General features: G+C 51.1%; 1 protein-coding gene across 1 annotated transcript; it reads left to right on the top strand.

The window, feature by feature from the left end:
• The first annotated feature begins 190 nt into the window (after positions 1-190).
• On the top strand, positions 191-16,958 carry ASXL1 (ASXL transcriptional regulator 1). Its single transcript, XM_065645380.1, has 12 exons — positions 191-288; positions 4,843-4,925; positions 7,116-7,224; positions 8,268-8,388; positions 8,463-8,560; positions 8,865-8,958; positions 9,249-9,401; positions 9,815-9,978; positions 10,060-10,156; positions 10,663-10,768; positions 11,016-11,631; positions 12,327-16,958. Exons 1-12 carry the CDS (start codon positions 229-231, stop codon positions 15,174-15,176), a joined length of 4,551 nt encoding a protein of 1,516 aa, XP_065501452.1. The 5' UTR covers positions 191-228; the 3' UTR covers positions 15,177-16,958.
• Positions 16,959-21,947: the final 4,989 nt, after the last annotated feature.

Genomic DNA, 21,947 nt, shown 5'->3' with positions numbered 1-21,947 from the left:
CTTCCCCCCCTGCTCCCGGCCCTTTGACCCCGTTGTTATGTCGGGCCCGAGCCGCCGCCGCCGCCTCCCGTAGCGCCCGGAGCCGCCCCCGCCTCGCGCCCTGCCCGCCCCGCCCCGCGCGCCCGCCACCCGCCCGCGCGCGCCCGCCCGCCCCGCCCCCGCCGCCGCCCGCCGCCCGCGCGCCTAACGGTCCGCGCCCGCCGCGCCGCCGCCCCGCGCGGGAGGAGGATGAAGGAGATGAAGCAGCGGAGGAAGAAGGAGCGCACGTGGGCCGAGGCCGCCCGCCTGGTGAGGGGGGGGGCATCGCCGCCGAGGGCCTGGGCCGGGCTCGGGGAGGGGGCGCGGGGGCTCTGCCGGGCCCCGAGGGGCCTCCCCCCGCCCGGGGGCTCCGCTCGTCGCCGGCTGCGGCCCCTCCTCGAGTAACGGGGCCGGCGGCGCCGTCCGGGGTGTGGGGGGGGCGGGCGCTGCGCCCCGGCCGCGCGAACCCGTGGCCGGGTCTGGCGGGGGGCGGTGTCGCCGGTGCCCCCGGTCCCGCGGCCGGGGGCTCCTCCCCGGTTGTTTTCCCTCCCGAGGCGGGTGGGAAGGAAAAGGGCCCGGGGCGCTGCGGGGCCGGTGCGAGGGGGCTCCCGGACGGGCCCTCCGGGGGTCCCCGCGGCCCTTCCCGCCGGGCCGGGCTCTCGGGGGTCCTGCAGCCAGAGCGGTTCGGTGTTGTTGCCCGGGCCGGGGCCGCGCTCGCTGAGCGGGCGGTTCCTTCTCTTCTCTTCAGATGACTTGAGGCTGAGCGGGAGGACCCGGCGGCTCCGGGCGCGGCCTGGCCCCCGCAGCGCTGCCGCTAAACTTTCTCTGTAATGCCCCAAACGGCGGGTTTCGTGCCCCCGCAGCGCCCACAGCACCGGCCGGGCGAGCGTTGTGTTTGGCGGCTGCTCCCGAGCTCGGGGTCCGCACTGCTGCGGTTTGGGCGTTGTTTGGTCACTTTTGGGTTTAGGAGGCGTCACCGCGGGTTTGTCTGAGTCTTTTTGTCTTTGGGAGTCTGTTTGTTGAAGGCTCCAGCTCCCAAACCCGCTCTGGCGGGGTGTGCGTGGGGCTGTTGGACATCGCTGGCGTTGGACTGTGCAAGGGGAGAAGGGCAGTTTCTCTTCGCAAAGTGTTTAAGTTATATCTGCCTTAGACCCTGTTTATAAACAAAAGAAGAAAAATAACTTCAGCATCTTTCAGGTAGCAAGAGTGAACTGGTCAGTAGTTTTATTTAGGGGGCCCTTTTGGGGACGTTTGGGCTCATTGCTCGCCATGGCCAGCTGGAAGGGGTTCGCTCCCATTGTCCCCTGCCTGGGAGCCGTTCTCTCCCGGTGACACGGCGACACAGATCTGTGCAGGTGCAGGAGTGCCCGCACACGGAGCCATGGACACAAGCGGATCTCTGCCGTTCCCTCCCTGGGGTGCTCGGCTGGTGAGGACGTGGGTGTACGCGCTGTGTAGCGTAGGGACATCCATAGAAGGGGATTTACAGGCTTTGAGGGTGTTTTGTTGCTTTGTTTTTTCTTGTGCTTGTGTTTATTTTGGTTTTGCTTGGCCAGGCTGTGCCTTGCAGCACACAAATATGCAGAGGAACACTCTGGGTCTGGTGCTGAGGATGTTCGGGATGGGTCCTGCTGCTCCTTCTGAGTGAGATTTGTTTGGCTGCCGGAGTGTTTTCTTACTGCTTGCCAGGAGGAAACCTAATCAGACAAGCATCCATCTTCCAGCAACTTGCATAATCTTTTGTGTGTAAATTATAGTATTTTAGATCCATGTGATTTTGCTTGCAAAGCTGGAGAAGGCCGTAAAGCAGGCACTGGAGAGCTTTGCTGCAGGAATCAGGCTCTGGTGCTTCACCGTGCATTCCTCTCTGGGTCCTGCTCTGTGGGCCAAGCATGTCCAGCAGTGACAGGGAGACTTCCCTGGTGGGTGACCTCAGGGCCAGAGGCCGTGCTGGGCACAAAGTCACCTCACTCAAATGTCCCGAGCTCTAACAGGTGAAAAAAAAAATCAGATTTATAGGCTGCCCAAAGCAGCACACGAGACTGTGACTCTAGAGCTGTCTCCTATTGCACCTCCTCACCCTCACGTGATGGGAAGGGATCTCCTCACAGTTCCTCTTGCCCGTCTTTGGGCCAGAGCCTCAGGCACGGTGGATCTGTGAGATGTCTGAGCCCCAGCAGCATCTTAGAGCCATTGATGAACCAGGAATAGAAGGATCTCATACCAGATTATCTACTTAGAGAGACCTACAGTTGTGTAGCTGCACTCCCAGCTCGCAGGACTGATTGTAAATCCACTAAAAGCAGTTCTTTATTTAACACTAGTCTTACACATGCTGCCTGTCAAAATGCTTTTAATTTTTCTTTCTGACATGCGCTATTGTGTTTTGTATTCCTCTCCATGTTTCTCAGAATCACAGGCTAAAGTGCTTTTCAGTGTTGCTGCTCCTACAGAGCTCATGCTACACACGTTCCATAAAATAAACCTTTAAATATTCCTGTGAACACTCAGAGCTGTAGGACTATTCAACAAGTGGTGTCAGAGCTAAATGTCTAGTAAATTAATTGGGGGAGCGATGCAAACTTCCCTGGTTAAGGACATAGGAACCCTTGACTATCAGTATTATAAAAAGTGGAGGAGAAACCGATCTTTCTGGGGTGGGGAGCAGCCGGAGGTGTTTGAGTTGTGGCTCCGGGGGGAGGTTGTGGGGGTGCAGGTGCTGTCGGGCTGGGAGACCAGAGCCGCAGACTGGGCCGTGCTGGGACCAGAGCTGCAGTGCTGGTGAAGCTGCAGATCTGCTCTCCCATCAAATGCTCTGCACACTTCATGTGGCTGTTGATTGGAGATTGTTCCCTGAGCATGGATTCTTTTATCTCTATGTAAATGCCTGCTGGTGTGCTGTTTTAGGCTGGGTACGTTGCTTCCTGTGTCTGCCACTCGAGAGAGGTTTTACAAGCTGTGAAGAATTTCCTTATTTTTGGGAACAGGCGTGTTCCGTTTGTGGCTCTGGCGCTGGGCTGGGGGCCGTGTGTCCCCGTGTCAGCTCCCTGGGGCTGTGTGTCCCCATGTCAGCTTTCTGCTCCCTTGGGGTGACGGGCACAAGGAACTCATGGAAATGTTGTAACCTCTGGAGGTTTTCTGATTAGGGAAGGAAAAAGTGTGATGGAGTGGTATTGACTCAGAGTTAAAATTATTTGCTCTCTCTGAATGTGGCTTATTACTCTTTGATCTTTTCTTTAAACTCTTTGTGTTTTCATTGTGTTTTATCTCAGATTACGTAGTTCTCAGATTTCTGCTCCCTACCAGGCTAGCACCACTGATGCTCGTGATCTTCAGGCACCTGAAAAATACATGTTGAGTGAATGTGATTTAAGACATTCCTTTTATCACAAAACGTAGTTGAAGCGCAGCACTACAGTGACATGAGCTGGGGTTTTCTTTACCTGTGGAGGTTGGGAGGTGGTTTGGAGATGCTAGTGGTGCCTTACACAGTGTTTTGTTGCCGATGTCCCGTTGATGAGCTCCCCAGGGCAGGTGGCAGCTCTGTGCTCCCGCACTGCCCTGACTCAGTTCTGATGTTCCCGGTACACACGGGGCATTTGGGCTCCGCCACCAGCTCCTCTGACAGTCAAACCGCAACACCGGCTGTCACCAGCTCCTCGGAGCCACGGTGAGAAACGAACCCGGGATCCTTCATCACCGCGGCCATTGCGCTGGGGGAATTCACACCAGAAAGTTCCCGGCTGGGCACCCACTGCCACTTTTCATGGCTGTGCCCATGTCCAGCCCCTGTGCCCGTCATCCTGGGGCCAGGTTGGGTTGGTGGGTTTGTGTTTGGGTCAGTGTCACCCACTGCAGCAATGGGCGACCGCAGGGAAATCTGCTCCCGAAGAAACGTCGGGGTTTGCAGCTGCAGCAGCTCATTTGTGGGCACTGTTTCCCGGTTACGTGGGTAATCTTCTCACCCACAGAAGTGCCCAGTCCTCTCTTTGAATCCTTCAGATCTTGCTCCTGGACATTTTGGAGCAGTAAGTTCCCCAGGCTTTAAAGAAAAATGTAGGAGCCTCTTTAGTTCTTCACCTACAAGTGGCAATTCTATCTTTATCCAGTATATGAAAGGATGAGTTGTTATTTATTGTATTGCCTTTTTAATATCTGATTTTACTCATTTTCTTTCAAAGGTGAGCAGTCCAAATCCTTTTAGTGTCCCTATCCGTATTTTTTTTCCACATCCTTTACCATTATTGTCCTTTTCTAAATTCTGTCCTTCTCTGACAAGAATTCTGACTCTCAGCCCTGATTCCCTTCTTGAGATGGAGCAAAGGTGAAATGAATGCAGTAATCCGAGGAAAGTATGCTATTGAATTATGTAGTTGTACAGGAATATTTTGATTTTCAGGAACAATCCTGGGTGCTCTGTAGCAGGTAGGAAGGTGCACGGCAGAGAGCAGGTTCTGCTCCGTTGCAGGTCTCTAACCCTGCGCTCTTTGGACGGTTGCGTGTGGCAGCAGCTCGTCCAGCATGTAGTGACGTCTGGGGTGAAGCTTCCACTGGTTTCACGCAACAGGGTCAAGGCCAAATTCTGCTGCTTTTTCTCTCCTTCATGCTGGTATTTCAGTTAATTAGGGACCAGATTAAGGTCAGCCTTTTGTGGTGCTCACCATGATCAAGTCTTGAGGGAGCCTGAAATTATTGGTGTGTGTCTTTTGCAGATGAATGAGGTTTTAAGAGGCATATTATTTGATCTGAACTGCGGTTTATGCAGTAGTTCTGTGAATATGGAAGCAAATTCTGGAATGATACGTGGTCTTTCTGTCTTTTCAGGTTCTGGAAAATTACTCTGATGCTCCTATGACACCAAAACAGATTCTGCAGGTCATAGAGGCTGAAGGACTGAAGGAAATGAGGTTAGTATTGATGATCTTGTCTCAAACGTAGTGGGGGGAGGCTGCACATGAAGGGTTGTGTTGCTTTGTGCATTTCTACCTCATCTCCAGCCCACTTTTCTTCTTCATTTTTTCCCTTCCCAGCACAGTAATGTCAGATGACAGTGTAGACATCCATATACAAGTTGTATTGTTTGGGTTTTTTTTCTTTGACAATAACTGGAAGCTGTTCCTGGAATTTTTTATAATGTCCAGAGTCCCTTTCATGCACCTATTATAAAATAAATGCCCATTGAAGATCAGAGCACTGCTTTGCATTGTACTCACCACTTGTGTGGTTCTCTCATAAGTAGCTCCCAGTACTTTCTGGTATTGTGACTCAGTTTGAGAACAGTTTTAAGTTTCGTCTTCTCTGATGCTTCATTTCTAGAGCAGACATTTTGTTGTAGGAGACTCAAGAAAAATTCTTTACTTTCTACTTCTACTGGCTTCTGCTCAGAGTTTTGAGCACCATGATAGCACAGCTCATGCTGTTGTGGCTTTTGACATTGTGCAGAGGAGATGCCCATCTAAACATGGAAAAGAACATGATACAGAGCTTGGGAAACTGCAGGAGTGGGAGACTTTTCCTTGGTTAAGTTCACGTGAAGTTCCATCTGTTTCTGTGACAGTAGTAGAAGAGAAATACAGTGTCTTGCAGATCAAAGAAAGTAGGTAACTGTGATAGTCCAAGTGCCTCAGTTAGTGGTAAAAAAAAAAAAAAAAAGGAAAATGTGACTCCCAGAGCCAGCAAAAGTAGGTGCCTTTTGGCTGCTGCACATTGAGGGACTTGGGGGCATCAGACATGTGGACTGTTCCCAGCCTGCTGCCCTCACCTTGGCTCTCTGGGCTCTCCATCAGGACCTTCACATATCTTTGTTTTAATCAATATTCTGTGCTTTCTGAGATCAGTCCTTGCCCTTAAGGAGGCAGTTGAGGATGCACGTGCCCGGGCTGTGCTCTGCTGGAGGGACCTGCAGGTCTCTTGTCACACACACAAATTATCTCGGTGCGCTACCAGGTTTGACAAGTGACCTCTCACAGTTTGTAACTGAAGACCAGACTTTGGAGCATGTATCAAATTAAATCCCACAAAGCTAAATCATTCTCTAAAGGCCGGTGTTTTCCCTCGGAATATCTGCTTTTCCTTCCCTGGTCATTAATTCTCTACTTTAAGAAAAAGCTGTTTTCTTCAGAGCATAATTGTTCACAGAATAAAGGTGGTGCTCCTGCCGAGCTCAATATGCCGCGGACTTTTTAAACTGCTTAGGTTTTTTTATTATTTCGTAGAAAACTGTTTATTTTGCCACCTAAGGAAGTGTCCCCTGTGGCTGGTTAGTGTGCTCAGAGCATTCTGTTCAACGTGGACGGGAAAACGCTGTTAATAAGACAGAGGCTGGAAATTTTTTTTGTGGTATCTAAAAGTGACACGGGGATTTTGTCTGTTACTGAGGCTTGTGAAGAAACAGCCAAAAAACAAACGCATTCAGGGTTGAAACAGAAATTGTTCTAAGTTTTCGATCTGAGAGTGATTTTCTTGGAAATATTTTGTCTCAGCCCAGCTTTCAGTTTCACTTTTAATAATAATGAAATCGATACTGCGTTAATGTCTCTTCCAGGTAACTTTCCACATGTACGTGTGTGATGTAATGGAAAACGCGAGATTACGTGGCACAGAAATTCCATCAGTGTGAGTGTAGGATGGTTCATTTAGCCAGGGAGTTATGCAGGACTTGACAAATTAGTGCATCAGACCTTTCATATCTAATTCTGCTGGTGCGCTTTTGTCTGTGACATGTCAGAGGAGACATTCCAGAAACACGTATGTGTACAATGCTGGTTTTGTTTACAAAATAGACCTGGGCTTTTTTGTAAAATCAATCCAACTCTGAAAGTTTCAAGCAGAGAAAGGGGGGAAACTGGTAAAAAAATTAGAGATGTCTAAAAATGGCTGAGAGTAACTTCAAAACTGGCACAGCATTTCCTGCTTTCTGCCACTGCTTTGCTGGGATGTGCCAAGGCCGATGTGCAGGTCACAAAGGAAAGCGGTGATGCCGTTCTGGCTGATGTGCCTGTCCCGTGAGGTTCACAAGCATCATCTCCGTTCTTCAATGGATCTTTAGGCTGTTTTCTCGGTGAGTCCATTCCTTAACCTGCCTTTTCTCCTCGCAGCGGCACGTCTCCGCTGGCCTGCCTCAACGCCATGCTGCACTCCAACTCCCGCGGCGGGGACGGGCTCTTCTACAAGCTGCCCGGGCGCATCAGCCTCTTCACGCTGAAGGTACCGGCAGGTTGAACTGGCACTGGGCACTGGGAGCTGCGTGTGCCGCACCTGAGCTTATGGGAAAAAGTGTCTGCAATTCATTGTTTCAGTAGAGATGGGGTCTTCCTGCTCTATTCAGTCGTATATGATAAATTCCTTTTTAAAACCCTTATTTCTTGAATTGCACAAGCAAGATAAATCCTTTTATTCCAGTACTTGGTGTCCAACTCGGGTGGCTGCTTATCCAACCAGTTCCCTTCACTCCTTTTCTGCAGCCACAGCCACCCAGAAAATTGAATTGATCCTAGAGCTTGTAGCTACAAGTAAAATCTTGATAGGAAAATGTATAGTCATTCTTCTGATGGTTTGTTTTGTGTTCCGCTGCATTCTGTGTATATTTAGCATCACCATTTTCCTCGGATCTTGAGGCGTCTCTAGAACATTTTTTATTTTTAGTTTATTGTCCCAGTAAACTTGCAATGTTGAAAATGCATCTGGTCTTAGGCTTTGCTTCTGCATTGTTTTGTACTGTTGGATTCCCTGATAAGTATCAGCTTGATAGACAACAGGTATCTCAGCTATTTCATTTGCATCTGTTTTCCTGCTATCAGAAAATTTTGTTAAATTGCCATATTTTGCTGAAAACAGATGGAATTGAAAGGGCTTTGAATTATACAAGTAGTAAATACATCTCCTAAGCTTACTGTCTCGGTAGTTGGCTACTCTGAGGTTGCCTGTTCTTTTGCAGTAAAAATGAGATATTCGTCTTTATTAGAAGCTGTTTGAGTGCAGAAAAGTGGGACAAATTATTAACTTGATGTATTTTGCGTATGTTTGAGTTACTCATCTAGGAGGTGCCTATGAAGTGCACTAATAGTTTAGATGACTTCTGTTCCACTATGAGCCCAAATATATTTAAAAATGTCTTTTCTGCATCAAGGATTAAAATAGGGAAGATGGAAAAAAGCTTAGAAAGTCTGTCCCCTGAAGTGCCTGTTCCCGTGGGTTCATGGCGCGGGGAGGGAGGGAGGGCTGTGCCACCCGCTCTGTTTGCTGTGCAGAAGGATGCGCTGCAGTGGTCTCGGAACCTGTCAGTGCCCGAAGGGGAGGAGCTGGAGGACATGGCAGACGCAGAAAGTTGTGAGTCCAATGAAGCGAGCACCGTGAGCGGCGATAACGATGGTGAGTGTCTGACGCTGTTCATCCTAAACTACGGGAGCTGCTGCGGTGTCTGACTGAGCACCCGTTTCTTGCAGTGTCTCTGGATGAAACCTCCTCCAACGCCTCGTGCTCGACCGAACCACAGAGCAAGGGACCCAGCGCTGGCAGGGAGAGCTGCAGAGCTGCCGCCCAGGTAGGAAAACGGGGCTGATGGGAAGGACAAAGCCTCTCGGGGGGAATTTTCATTACTGATAGTGGGGTGAGCGTGACAGCGACCAGCACAGCTGCCTAAGATGGGGCTGACTCCTTGGGATCATAGGCAGGAAGGGAATTTTGAATTCTCTGCTATTCCTGTGGAATTCTTGTATGTAATGACACCTGAAGAGTTACCTAGAACCTGGGTAGTTCTTTAACTGAGAAACATGCTGCTTAAAAGATTGTTTTACCCCTCCATAATGTCTCTGTTTCTTTGGTTTTGGTTCCTTTCTGGACCTCAGACAAGCAAACAAAAGAAGAAGCCTGGCGTGATGCTGCCCCGTGTTGTCCTCACCCCGCTGAAAGTCAACGGGGCGCACGTGGAGTCCGCCTCGGGTGAGCGTTGCGGCTGCTGTGGTGGGTTTGGAACAACTGCATCGGTGGCTTTTCACCAGCAGTCTCTAGTTATCTATAGCTTTGCCTGGGGACTTCTTCAGCACTTGGTGAGAACCGTGTGACTGTAGAGAGTTGTGTGTATGTTTATGTCCGTCAAAATAGCTGGTAACTGGGCAATACCCTGTAACAGTGGACCTGGTATTAGCAAATAATTCCTGTATGTTAAACCACTCTCTGAGTTGGGCTTCTGCTGTTCTTTGCATATATTTATGAAGTTATTTTGCTTTTAGGCTTCCCAGGGAGGCACGTGGATGGGGAGAGCAGCAGCACGTCCAGCAGCAGCAGCAGCTCCTTGGCGCTGTGCAAAGCCACCCTGCGCAGCAGGACAGAAATCAACAGGGATCCTCCGCAGCTGCTCAGGGGCATCCGGAAACCCGCGGCTGGTAGGTGCTTCTCATTAAAGTTGGAAGAGTAATTGGCCAGAAAAGCAGGCAACAGGGAAGCCTGTGTGTGTCTGAGAAAAGAACACTAGGGTTCCCTTCCTTGGGAAGGAGGTGATGACCTCGAGGCTCCCAAGCTGAACCTTCCCTCCTGAATGTTAGTGAGATAGTTGTTTAAAAGTTCGTCTACTCTGAAGAGCAGCATTGAGAATTGTACCTGAATGTGACAGAAGTGTGACCTCATATCAAAATTCCAGATGCATGTCTGTAAATTGGTGTGTTTGAGAGTCTCTCTCCATACTTGATGTGGATCTTGCTGCTTTTGCTGTCGTAGTTTGATGTGAAGTTCTTGCCTGTAATGCTGAAATACATTTATACAACAATATTTATTTTATTTGCCTGTCCTTAAACTACAGGGCAAATGAAACGAAACAGGGGTGAGGATATCGACTTCGAAACCCCTGGTTCCATTCTTGTCAACACAAACCTGCGGGCGCTGATCAACTCCAGAACGTTCAACGCGCTCCCGTCGCACTTCCAGCAGCAGCTGCTGTACCTCCTCCCCGAGGTGGACAGACAGGTACGGGGTCAGCGTGGGGTTTCCATTTGCCGTGTTGTCTCTCGGGACGGCTGCAGCGAGTGTTTCTGTTTGTCCCGGTAGGTTGGGGCTGATGGGCTGATGCGTCTCAGTGGCAGCGCTCTGAACAACGAGTTCTTCACCCACGCGGCGCAGAGCTGGAGGGAGCGGCTGGCTGATGGTGAGTGGGCTCCCTGTGCTGGGCAGCTGGAGAATAGGTGCTGATTTTATGGGATTGTTTTGTTTTTCTTTTACAGTCAATGAGTGGGAATTTAGTCCAGCTTTGCAGTGTATCTGGCTATGCTGGTTACAACTTTTCTCCTTTTTTTCTTTAAAATCAAAGATGTGTTTTCCTGTGGTGTCATGGGGCCTTCAGAATGAAGTGCTGGAGATGTAAAGTAGCACCAGACTTACCTTTCCTTAAATGGTGGCCTGTGTCTGGTGAAATGTTGGTTTTTTGGTTTTTTTGGTTTGGTTTTTTTTTTCAGTCTTGCTTGGGGCTGTGTGGCCATCAATTGCCCTTAAGGAGCTGGATGGCATGTGGATCCATAGCAGGGTGGAGAGCAGGATGACAACAGGAAATCTGTCCTTTGTGTGTATAGTTACTGTGCTGTTAAAACACAAAAGGCTGCGTTTGCAGAATCGGTTTTGTTTGGAACTGAATTTCAGTCTCTTGCTCCCATGTAGGTGAATTCACCCATGAGATGCAAGTTCGAATTCGGCAGGAGATGGAAAAGGAAAAGAGAGTGGAGCAATGGAAAGAGAAGTTCTTTGAGGACTACTACGGACAAAAGTGAGAAATTTTACCTCATCTGTCCTGTTCTATCAATGTTTATCCAGGTGGCAGTGTGTTTGCTGATACCTGAGGAGATGCAGCAGAAACAGGTTGTGGGTGGTTTGCTCAGAGTGTTGCTCCAGAGAAATCCTGGGTGGAACTGCCCAGCTCACAGCAGAATTCTGTATCTATTTTGTTTCCAAGACAAGTTAATGTTACTCATTTTCCATCATAAATCTTTACATTTTCTTATTTTGCCCTATAGGTTGGGCTTGACCCAAAAAGAATCCCAGGAGCAGAATTCGGTGCAAGAAGATGCTGAGAACAGGACAGGCCCGGCTGGTAAAGGAGAAGCGCGGGTGCCACGCGCTCCGGCCACGCGGCAGAGGGATGGGCGCTTCAAGAAACGCTCCCGTGCCGACCTGCGCTGCAGAGCCCGGAGGAGCCTCTACAAACCGCGTGAACCCGAACAAACGGAGGCTTCCAAAGAGACGGCTGATGTGGGACCAGACTCCGCGCTCCACAAAGAGACACAGCCTGAAGTAGAGCTGAAGAAAGATGATCTGATGAGCCCTTCGGCTGCTGGACTGAAGCTAGAGAGCTCAGAATCACACCTCTCTCCGGAGACTTCCACGTTACACAGTAAATCGGAAGATGTGTCGTTGGCAGCCACAAACAGGATTCCCGGGTTGCCCCAGGAGAACTCGGTGCGGGAGCCCAAGGAGCAGAAGAGGAGATGCTTTGAGGAGGCTGCCTCTGCATCCTTCCCCGAAAAGAAGCCCCGGCTTGAAGATCGTCAGTCCTTTCGTAACACAATTGAAAGTGTTCACCCAGAAAAGCCACAGCCTACTAAAGAGGAGCCAAAAGTCCCACCCATCCGGGTAGGAAAGAGAATTGGAGCTGCTTGCTGTCTCAGGGCTGTCGTGCTCAGTAGCATCAAAACATTACAGTGTCAAGTGTTGTCGTGTTCAGAGCAGAAGTGGGAGGGTTCCATTGGCAGAGCTGGTACCAGCGTTCACTGTCTTAGGCAGAGAACGGAAAATCATTCCAAGGTCTTTGCACAAGAGCACAGAGTAACCTTGACCTTACCCTGTGAGTTTGCGTCATTTCTGTGGATATAGGAATCACCTTTTCTGAAACTAGCCGGCTTGTTGCAAAAGAGACCTTCGAGTCATATGCTTTATCCTGTGTACTGTCTCAGTTCCTGTCCTTTTGGGCAGAGTCTTAGTTATTCCTTCTGATTTTTCCCGTTTGGCTGGAGGTGTCCATCCTGGTAGCTTCAGGGTAGTCATGGAGACCATTTTGGTTTCTGAAGATCTGAATGCACATCACTTACTTTATATTTCTCTGTGGGCTCTGGAAAATTATACTAATATTAACTAAGCTTTACATATCGCATGACAGAGCACATAAGCAGAGGTTATGGGGAGCATGCTGCTTCTCTGCCAAAATGAGTTTCTAAGTTGGAATTTTAATTTTTTCTTGAATTCTTGTGATGAGCAGGTGCTGATAAAATGCATTTCACTGTCTGAAAATGCTCAAGTGTCAGAACTAACTGCTTTTCCCTTTCTTTCAGATTCAACTTTCACGTATTAAACCACCCTGGGTGGTTAAAGGTCAGCCCGCTTACCAGATTTGCCCCCGGATCATCCCCAGCGCGGAGCCCTCCGGCCGCGGCCGCGCCGGGCCCCGCACCCTCGCAGACATCAAGGCCCGCGCGCTGCAGGCCCGAGCCCAGCGCGGAGCCGCTGCCATCGGAGGCGGGGGCGGCCCCGGCGGGGGGAGAAGCGCCGACGAGGGAGGTGGAGGAGACCCCGGCAGCCGCGCAGAGCGCCGGAGATCCCGCAGAACTCGCGGAAAGCGCTCGGCAGATCTACAACGAGCACAATTACTGTCGTCTCTCTGTCTGAACGGGGGGGAGGCTGATGCTGAGGTGGCTGCGCCAGAGGCTGCTGCGAATTCCTTTCTGTCTTCAAGACAAGGCCCCTTGTCCTCAAAGCTGGAGGGAAGGGGTGACCTGGGACACGCCGCAGGCACCGGCTTGGGGGAGGCTCGACCTGGTGATGGGTCACCCCAAAGGCAGCTCCGTGGTGCTTTGGTTGGGTCATCCTTGGACAGTGCAACCTGCCAGAGGCAGGAGAGCCCCGAGCAGCTCCTTGCTGACCCAAGGACCGAAACTCCGGCTTGTGTCGCATCACAGGAAGGGCAAAGTGTGAAGCTGAAGCGCGTGTTTCCCCCAGTAAACGGCCTGTCGAGTTCCCAGGGAGCTGGGATTGCTCCTGCGGGAGACGTGCTTCTGTCAGGACTCAGAGATGTTGGTGCTCCTGCTGTGCAGTTGGATTATCCTTCTGACATAAAGGAAAATTCCTCCAGTCGTCCTGCTCTTCTGCCAGAAACATCATCGGGTGGTGAAGAATGCTGTGAGCCAAAAATGGTGGCTAGATTTAGGTTCAATGGCTCTGGAACATTTGTGGAAAAACGTGTTGCTGATGGTGGTAACTCCAAAGTAGCAGCTGCGGGAGCAGAGGACATGGCTCCTGCACTGGGCGGCTCCTCACGCCCGCGGGCAGAGAGAGACCGTGATGGCGAACTGAGCGATGAAGAACAGAACACAGAGTCTGTGGTGAAACCCTCTCTACAGGATGACTTCATTGCTCAGAACAGGATAGATACCTCTGAAAAAGTTGTGCAGCTGAGGGAAAGGTGTCCCAGAACAGAGCCAGAAAACACACAGCAGCCTCTGAGAGAGACTCAGGAGTTCAAGACGAGCGGAGATGATGATGTACAGAGTACGCACGGTGAAACAACAGATACTGCATCAGATTTTGAAGGTGACGTAGCTGATGAGAACGCAGAGATGGATCTGTGTTTCAGGAGTGTCACCTGCATGGAGGCGGTGGGGACAGACCCCTCTCCCAGCAGCACTGGGGGAGGTGACAGGGTCAGATCGCAGCCGGTGGTGGCAGCAGAGGGTCTGGCCCGGGGTGTGGACGTCCCTGCGGTGCTGAGCTCCGCAGCTCCTGCCCCGTCACCCCAGGAGTGCTCTGCCCGGCGCGTGTCCGCCACGGAAGCCACCAGCCCGCTGGTGACGCAACTGCTCAAGGGAACCCTCCCACTGAGAGAAGTTCTCCCTGTCTCCCACACCAACATCAGGCTGGAGGCGACACAGCCCCTGCGGGACACATGCTCAGAAAGCCGCTCCCTGCAAATGGAAAGAGGCGGCAGTGGCTATTTTGGCAAAGAATCTTCTCTAGATGTAGGAATAAAGTTGAGTGCCCTGAGCAGGCGCGATGACTTCCACGCAGTGAGATCCTCTGCAGATCCCCAGGACAAGAAGCGCGGAGCAGGAGCAGAGAATGTAGAGGATCCGTCCCTTCCAGAAAAACATTCCAAAGTTGGCTCGACTTTAAGCTTCCCTGACCAAGTGGCCAATGTGGCAAGTGCCTCTCAGGAGCCTGAAGATACGGGCCCTCAGGAAAGAACATTTTCTTCCTGTAGCTTGGAGGAGCAAAAGGAGTTGCCCAAGGTCCATCGGGTGCCACAGCACAACCCATTGACAAGTGTCATCACAAGTACAAGTCCGGAGAAGCCGAAAGCCTCTGCAGAGCCTCGGTTTTTATCTCCAGCTGTAACTTCTCTTGGTCCAAAGCAGACAGGAGGTACATCAGTCAATAAAACCAATGTTGGAGCTCAAGGCAAGAAGCTCTTTGGTTCTGGTTTCCCCTGCGGTGCTGGTGCGAGGCCGCAGCAGCCCAGGGCTCCGGATCACGGTTCAGCTGTGGGAACCTCGTCCCCCAGCAAACAGGTTCCTCTAGCCAAGAGCTGCGCGCCGGGGGAAGGAGCCCCCGCCGCCAGGGGAGGGGGTGCTCCCAGGCAGCACCCCGGCACCCCAGGAGGGGTCAGAGACGAGAACGTGTTGGCGTGTGGCAGCCCCGCGAAGAGCAACGCGGAGAACAGGAACGATGCACAAACCCCCGCGGAGCCGAGCGAGCACCCGCAGAGTGTCCCACTGGGTGTGGACTTGCCGTTTTTAAAGTTGTCAAGGGAAGCGGGAAAAGGACACAATCACCCTTTGGAGCCTTCGTCCATCCCCTCTCAGCTCAATATCAAGCAAGCATTTTATGGGAAGCTTTCTAAGCTGCAGCTGAATTCCACCAGCTTTAATTATTCATCCAACACTCCGGCTTTTCCCAGAAGCCTTGCTGGGAGCGTGATGCAGCTGACCCACAAAGCGAACTTTGCTGCGAACCACAGCACGGCCCTTTCCGTGCAGATGTTTGCTGACAGCGGCAGCGTTGACGAGATCTCGTTCAAGTGCTCATGCAGCCTTAAAGCCATGATCATGTGTAAGGGCTGCGGGGCCTTTTGTCACGACGACTGTATAGGACCCTCTAAGCTTTGTGTATTGTGCCTTGTGGTGAGATAATAAATTATGGCCATGGGACAGGTTGTATATTCAGTATGTGTATCTTGACAACAACTGATCCTAAAGCCTGTACACAAAATACTATTCTGTTTATAGTAGAAATGCCGTTACACTTTGGTTTGGTGAGGAAAGCTGACTCACCTTCCCACTACAATCAACAGCGCAAACCCTCCAAGATGGAGCGACCCTCCTGTTTGTGCTGCCCTGGAAACACCAACTGTTCCGCTGCACAAGCCGAGACCTGAGCGAGAGCCTGTTTGCTGTGGCGACCCATGGACCCTCTGCCAGGGAATCTTTCCATCCACAGGAATGCGAACAGGGTGTTTTCCATTTCAGGGCTGTGCTGGTGAGGCCCTACAGTCTTCCACTCTCCCCTTTGCCATCTCCATCCTCGGCCGCTGTGCAGGAGGTGCAAGTGGGATCTGCTCTGCAGGGACGGTTCTGCTTGAGGTTGGATGCTGCGGGACGCACAGTGCACTGCGGGCGGCTGTCCAGCCCTATAGAATGACCGTATATTGGGTGGAGCCAACGTGCAGGATGCCAGAAGAGATAAAAGAAAAAAAGTGGCAGGTGGCAAGCGAGTGGCTTCTGCTGGTCTGTAGGATGGCGTGTGGTCCGGGAACTCTGCCTGGCTGAGCTCTGGGACCGTGAGTCCCTCTTTGGGCTGACTCACCACAGACTGGTGTGAAACTGGTTTGAGCAGAGGTTCGTGGTGCCGGTTGATGTGTCCAGTGCTCTGTGTCGCAGCCCTGCAGTGAGGACCTGGATGTGACACCATCTGCCCATGTGTGTCTCTGTGACCATTGCCCAACAGTTAAAACAGTGTTTTCTCCTTTTTTTTATATTTTCATTCATGGATGTATAAAGTGAATTATTTGGCTCCTGTAAGTATCCTCTATGCATCTGTTTGATCATGTATTTATATGTTGTACACAGTACTGGCCAACTTTGTAAATGGTTGTAATGTACATAGAACATAAAGGGTTCTTTTTTTTTTCCTTGGATTTCCAGGCTCTCCAGCAGTATTGCATTAAAGTGGTGTTAGTTATTAACCTGCAGCTGCAGCCGGAGCTGCTCTGTTCTCTCCTGCCTGACGAAGGCTCCATGTGCAATGGTGTCTTGGTTCCCACCGCCCTGCGGGGACGGACTGTGAGGGGCAGATGCTGTGGGGTTCACAGAGTTGGGTTTAAGTCCCTCTTTGCAGGGTCAGGTTTAGGTCCCTGCTCCCTCCCTGAAGCCGTTGCCGCTGCCACCAATGTCCATTGCAGCCAGAGCTGTGGTGTCCAGTGCTGAATGTCCTTGTGCATCTGCAGGTTGAGGCCAAACACTGACTCTGCTCTGGAGCAATTGCTCACCAAGAAGGAATTGCTTCAGCGAGGGGACAAGTCAGCTGTTTTATTTAAGGCAGTAGCAAGAATTGTAGGGGGTTTATTATCTGTATTTTTTTCTTCTCTCTTTTCTAGCTCTATCCTACCTCCCTTGACCATGCACTTTTTTTTAACCATACCTGTCCCTATTTGTGATTCAAGCCTGAGGGATGCAGCAAGTTTAGTCTCTGAAATAGTTTATCCTTGATGGGTCCACCAGCTTCATATTGCGGGAAGGAGAGAGACTGATGTGTCTGGGGCAGCCGCGGTGCCAGCACGGTGAGATCGTGGGATCCTGTGAACCGAAGCGGGAGCAGAGCCGGGGCTGGAGCTGCATCCTCGGGGCTGTGGGCAGAGCCTGGGGGGCTGCTCGGGTGCATCCCTTGTGCTATTGAAAAAATAAACGCGCTGCAAAACCCCCATTTGTGGCTTCAATCCTCTTTCTGAAGTAATCCTCTGCTCTCTAAGGCAGCATTGCTTTTCCTTTCCTCTTTTTTAACTGGGAGCATTCCAGAGCTCTGCTCCAGTTATTAAAATGGGGCAGGGGCTGTGTTGCTCACTTGGCTTCGTTAAATGGGGTTTTAAACCCTCAGGGGTACTTGAGGTCAGTGCACATGTCGCAGAGCCCCCGGGTGCCCCGAGGGCTGTGGGACCCCCGTGGTGATGGAGACAGACCGGCCCGGTGCCACCAGGCAGGTCCTGCTGCTGCTGGGACGTGGCTTTATGTGACAGTCTGACCTAGTTGTTGGGAAAATGGATCTAAAAATGTTTTGCAAGGAGCAGAACAATGTGATACTGATTATACTGTTGTGAACTGGCTTTACTGCTGCATCCTTTCTCTCTCTTATGGGTGGTAAGAAAGGAATAACATTAATTACGTTACTCCTTGGGTTCTGGTCTCGTCATGTGGATCTTCGCAGACAGCTGGGATCTCCCGGCCCAGGCAGTGGGGCTGGGGCTGCTCGGACCCCTCCGGTGATGCGAAGTTTTGCTTGCTCACGTTCTGTTGTGCTGCAGAGCAGCGGGGATGGGGCTGATCTCCCGTCCTCCCAGTTCCTCGTGTCGCTGGTGGGGTTGGGGCTGCAGACCGGCTGTTTGATGCCCCTGCTCTGGAGATGCAAAGGGGCTGAGCTGAGCTGAGCATCGCGGTGTGGGGCAGAGGAACCTCTGTCCCAAGCATGGGAGGTTTGTGGCTTAAACTCCGCACGCACACATAACCTAAATATGCTAAAAATAAATAATGCAGAAAATGAGTTGCTACTTAGGTAAGTAGTAAAACTGCTAAATAACTGATACCAAGTTTTCTATTTTATTGTTGTGGTGGGTGCTGATGTCAGGATGAGTTACCTGCAGAACATGGGAAGTTTCAGGAGTAAACCCCTGTTAATGCCACAATTTCACACAGAGCAAATAATTATTATTTTTTTTCTCTGTGCTATTTCTCTGATAAATAACATATCGTCTCTCACAGGCCAGCCACTGTTTGGGTCCTGCTCCGCAGTGGAGCTGGTTGTGGCCAGAGGGGACGTCCCCAGTGGGCCAAGACCCCCGTGGCCACGGCGGGGCCGTCCGGGGGCGGCTGTGGGTGATCAAACCAGGTCACGGGCACACGGGGAAGCTCAACCTGCGTGTCCTGCAAACACTCACGGCAGCTCCACGCACACACAGGTGTTCATTAATTAGTGTGGCGGGTCCGATGGAGACGAGCTGTCCCGGGTGAAGGTTTTACATTCACAAACGTTCAGCTGGGGCGTTTGGGCATCGCAGGCACCGGGTGCCATCGACTGGTGGCGTTTCCACCCAAGCTGCAAACCCACTGGGTTTCTGTCCTGGCTCCTCACTGTCCACCAGCCTCAGAGGCAAGGCAGGAGATTTTATCTACACAGCGCTTTGAGATAAATGTTTTATGGATGCAAAGATTTATTATACTTAGTGAATAAAGCTGATAATGAAAAATCAGTATTTTCCATGAGGGAGAGGGACAACTTTCCACAAACTTCAATGAAAACTCCATGGGTTTTTTTCCACAAAAAACAGACACTTCACAAAATTAATTTTGTCAAAATATAAGTTAAGCATAAAATTTGTGACTAGCCCCACCGTGAGTGCTGACACTGCTCTCTGCGGTACCGCGGCTGTCTGTTCAGGAATGGAAAGCACAGCTTATGTTGAAATTATTGAAAGATTTTTTTTTTCTTCCTGTAACACCGGAATTTGGATCCTGCTTGGGTGCCCGATGGCACGTGGGGGCGAACGGGGTGAAGGGCGAGGGCAGCGGGCGGTGCCAGCAGCACCCGGGGGCTTGGCGGCGGAGGAGAAAGCCCTTCTTGTTATACAGTGTTTATTAAGTAGATTCAGTCTTATATATGATATACAGATTCAAAAGAAAAAAAGAAAAAGGATTCCACATACTTATGAAATCAGTGCATTTAGCAGGTAATACCATGGAGATAACAGCTCGATTAACAGCTCATTGGTCTTTGTTAAGTGAGGGAACAGGGAGTTGGCCTGTGCTAATCATTCCACAAACAGAACAGAATTAAGTTGCATCACATATATAATAGACACACATTCTAAGAATTAAAATATTAAGCCACATTTACTGGAAAAATCCACAGTATATAACACAAATAACTCTTATCAAGCTCGTTGAGGAGGAAGTGCTCATCTGCTTAAGAGCCACATTAAGTTGCATAGGTGCCTATCTGCAAAAATATCATTTTCAAATGAATCGATTAAGCAATAAAGTGTCACCTTAAAAGCTGGATTAAGTGCTATACGCTTTCTATGGGAGCCCTCGGAAAGCACCAACTTTCCAAAGAGCTTCACTGGGAGCCCCAAGCTCCCACCCGCCTGTCGGGACCAGCTGGGGCTGCTGCACCGGGGGGTCAAACGTGTTTCCAATTAAGCTGATGAGCATTTCCCGTGTCCTCGCGAGCCCTTGGCTGAGCCCCTCGTGCCGCTGGAACCCGCACCAGGAGGACGATGCTCCGAGTGGCTCTGCCTCAATTCTGGCAGCTCCGCATCATCTTGACCGGAGCTGCGGCCAATCCCAACATCGACTACCGGGGAAGAAGAAAAAAAAAAATCCAATAGCTTGTGCAAAACCCCAAATTGCTGCAAGGGTGTTTGTGTAGCGGGGTGTCCCTGGGGCAGGTGCGTGTGTGGGGCTGGGGCTGTGGCTCGTTAAGCAGACGAACGGGTGAGGTGCAGCTTCCTCGTCAATGCGGGTTCTTGCAGAGCACACGGGGGGCCGGGAGTTCTGTACATGTAAACAGTACACTTCACTGAGTCCAAAATCAGGAGCAAAAATACAAAGGTTCACATTGGTCTTAGGTAGGTACAGGCGAAGAACTGAGCTGTACAGCTCCGAAACAACCAAACAAAAGTTTCTAAAGCACCACTAAATTATATAAAAATCAGACTATGGACGGATTGTAGTTGGTATTCTGGTGAAATACTATGCTACCTTGTAAAAAGTCTTACAAAAAATTACAAATCAAAAGTATATTAACCCTCTGAGTTCAAAGCAGCATTTTTTTCATGAACTGGTACTAAATCCAAGGGGCACTCGTGGAGGGACGTGGCCCTTCGGATGGGGAGGTACAAGTTATGTCTGCTTGCAATCCCAGGAACGCTCTCCCATGTAGAGACACCGTCACGGGAACCACACATCCAGGGCAGGATGGTTGTTTAAAATAAAATAAATTAAATTTTTAAAAAAAATTATATTTTCTTGACCAGTGATTAGCTTTTCTCCAAAAAAAACCAGAGACATCCAGACCATCTGCTAACCCAACATTCTCCTTCCACCTCAGAGTATCTGGAGAGCTGGCGTGTTCTGCTCCTGCCCATTCCTTGTTGAGACCCCGGACCAGCGATTCCTGCCCCTCCTGCCCGGTGAGCGCGGGGATACGGCTGCCGAACGGTCCTGGAGGAGCTGCAGCCCAGCACGGACCTGTGAACAGCACTGAGATGTGTGGAGCTTGGGCCAAAGAAACTACAAACCTGTGACTCACCAAAAAAAAAAAAAAAAAAAAAAAGAAAAAAAAAAAGATCCCTGACAGAAATTTGTAGTCAATCCCGTTTGTTTCATGACCTGTCACAGCTGCGGCTGTCACCGGGGCGCTGGCAGCTCAGTCTGTACCGTTCGGCTGCTCTCCCTGTGCCCCACGAGCGGCCGCAGGTGAACGACGCGCAAGAGCCACAAACTCCAGAACACGCTGAGACGAGTTCCAAGGTGATCTGGCAACGATGGCTGAAACTTGGGTAAATAAAACTTGAAACAAAGAGTAGCTGATGGCGATGTGTCCGCGAGCCCCTGGGGAACCTCTTTCTGCAGGAACGTTCTGGTGCTCGGCCGCGGGACAGCAGGGGGGTCCCGGGACAGCGATTGTCTCTGCCTCTCCTGCCTGAACCGGGAGACTCTCACAAACGGCTGTGGTTATGTATTTTGTCAAAGGTTTCTTACTTCATGGTATTCACACAAAAATAAATATTTACATAAATTCCACAGATGGGAGGACGTGGTGGATGCACCAGGCGGGCTGGGAAGTGCTGAGCCCTGGCTGGGGGGTCCCGGCTGCCCCAGCTCCAGCATTGGCTCAGCTCGGAGGAGCCACCAGCTCATCTCTGCACGGACACCTCAACTGCGCCCAGCGGCCGGGGCTCCGGAGCCTTTGATCCAACACTAAGGGAAGGTGACAGTTTGGGGACAACAGTCAATGCAACGGTGAAGCCCTTGTGCTGCCGGGCGAGCCCGTCCTCGGGAGCCGGTGGCTTTTTCTGTGCTGAGACTAAGAGCAGGGCAGACGTTCTGCTTCTCTTCCAGTGTGTGGGGTATAATTGGCTATAAAAGCTCCTGAGCGACCTGCTGGGACCAGCTGCTGCCACCGAGCTCGAGCCCACATCAGACCTGACAGACCTGCAGTCCTGTCTGTGGGCTCTGAGGGGATGAAAAAGGAAAAAGCTGGGTCCAAAGAGAGAAATTATCTACCTTTTGGGGGTTACACTCTGGAATCTCTCTCTTGTGGTGAGGATGCCTGCCTGGGCAGGGGGCTGCGGGGACTCCACGGCTCTGCAGTATGTTGCAGTGCTGGGCTCAGCTCATCGCTGGGCTGGGCTGAGCGCTAGGCGGGCTTAGCACCCCAGTGCAGCCCCTGGGTTAGCAGCACGGTGTAGGTATTGCACTGAGCAAAACGAAGTGCATCGTTGCGGTGGGGGTGGTCATGGGGCATGATGGACATCGGGCTATGGTTTGGGAACTGTGGGCTTGTTCCAGGACTGTGAGCAGGGAGGGGGGAGGATCCCGCGCCCCAGAGAGGATTTTGTCAGTTCTGCTGCTGAACGTCGCCCGTCTCCGTCTCCCACAGAGGAGCCAGCGGATTTTTGGGCAGAGACCCGG

The sequence above is a fragment of the Caloenas nicobarica genome, chromosome 15 (assembly GCF_036013445.1).
Source record: "Caloenas nicobarica isolate bCalNic1 chromosome 15, bCalNic1.hap1, whole genome shotgun sequence".
In the NCBI taxonomy this organism is placed as follows: Eukaryota; Metazoa; Chordata; class Aves; order Columbiformes; family Columbidae; genus Caloenas; species Caloenas nicobarica.
The sequence above is the reverse complement of the archived record's forward strand: the minus strand, read 5'-3'. Positions and strand labels throughout refer to the sequence as shown.

Bases quoted from the DNA above. Each gene is read 5' to 3' on its own strand.
- ASXL1 (XM_065645380.1), top strand. From the start codon at position 229: ATGAAGGAGATGAAGCAGCGGAGGAAGAAGGAGCGCACGTGGGCCGAG. The intron at 289-4,842 runs GTGAGGGGGGGG...CTGTCTTTTCAG, and splicing joins GGGCCGAGGCCGCCCGCCTG to GTTCTGGAAAATTACTCTGA. The intron at 8,959-9,248 runs GTGAGCGTTGCG...TTTTGCTTTTAG, and splicing joins GCACGTGGAGTCCGCCTCGG to GCTTCCCAGGGAGGCACGTG.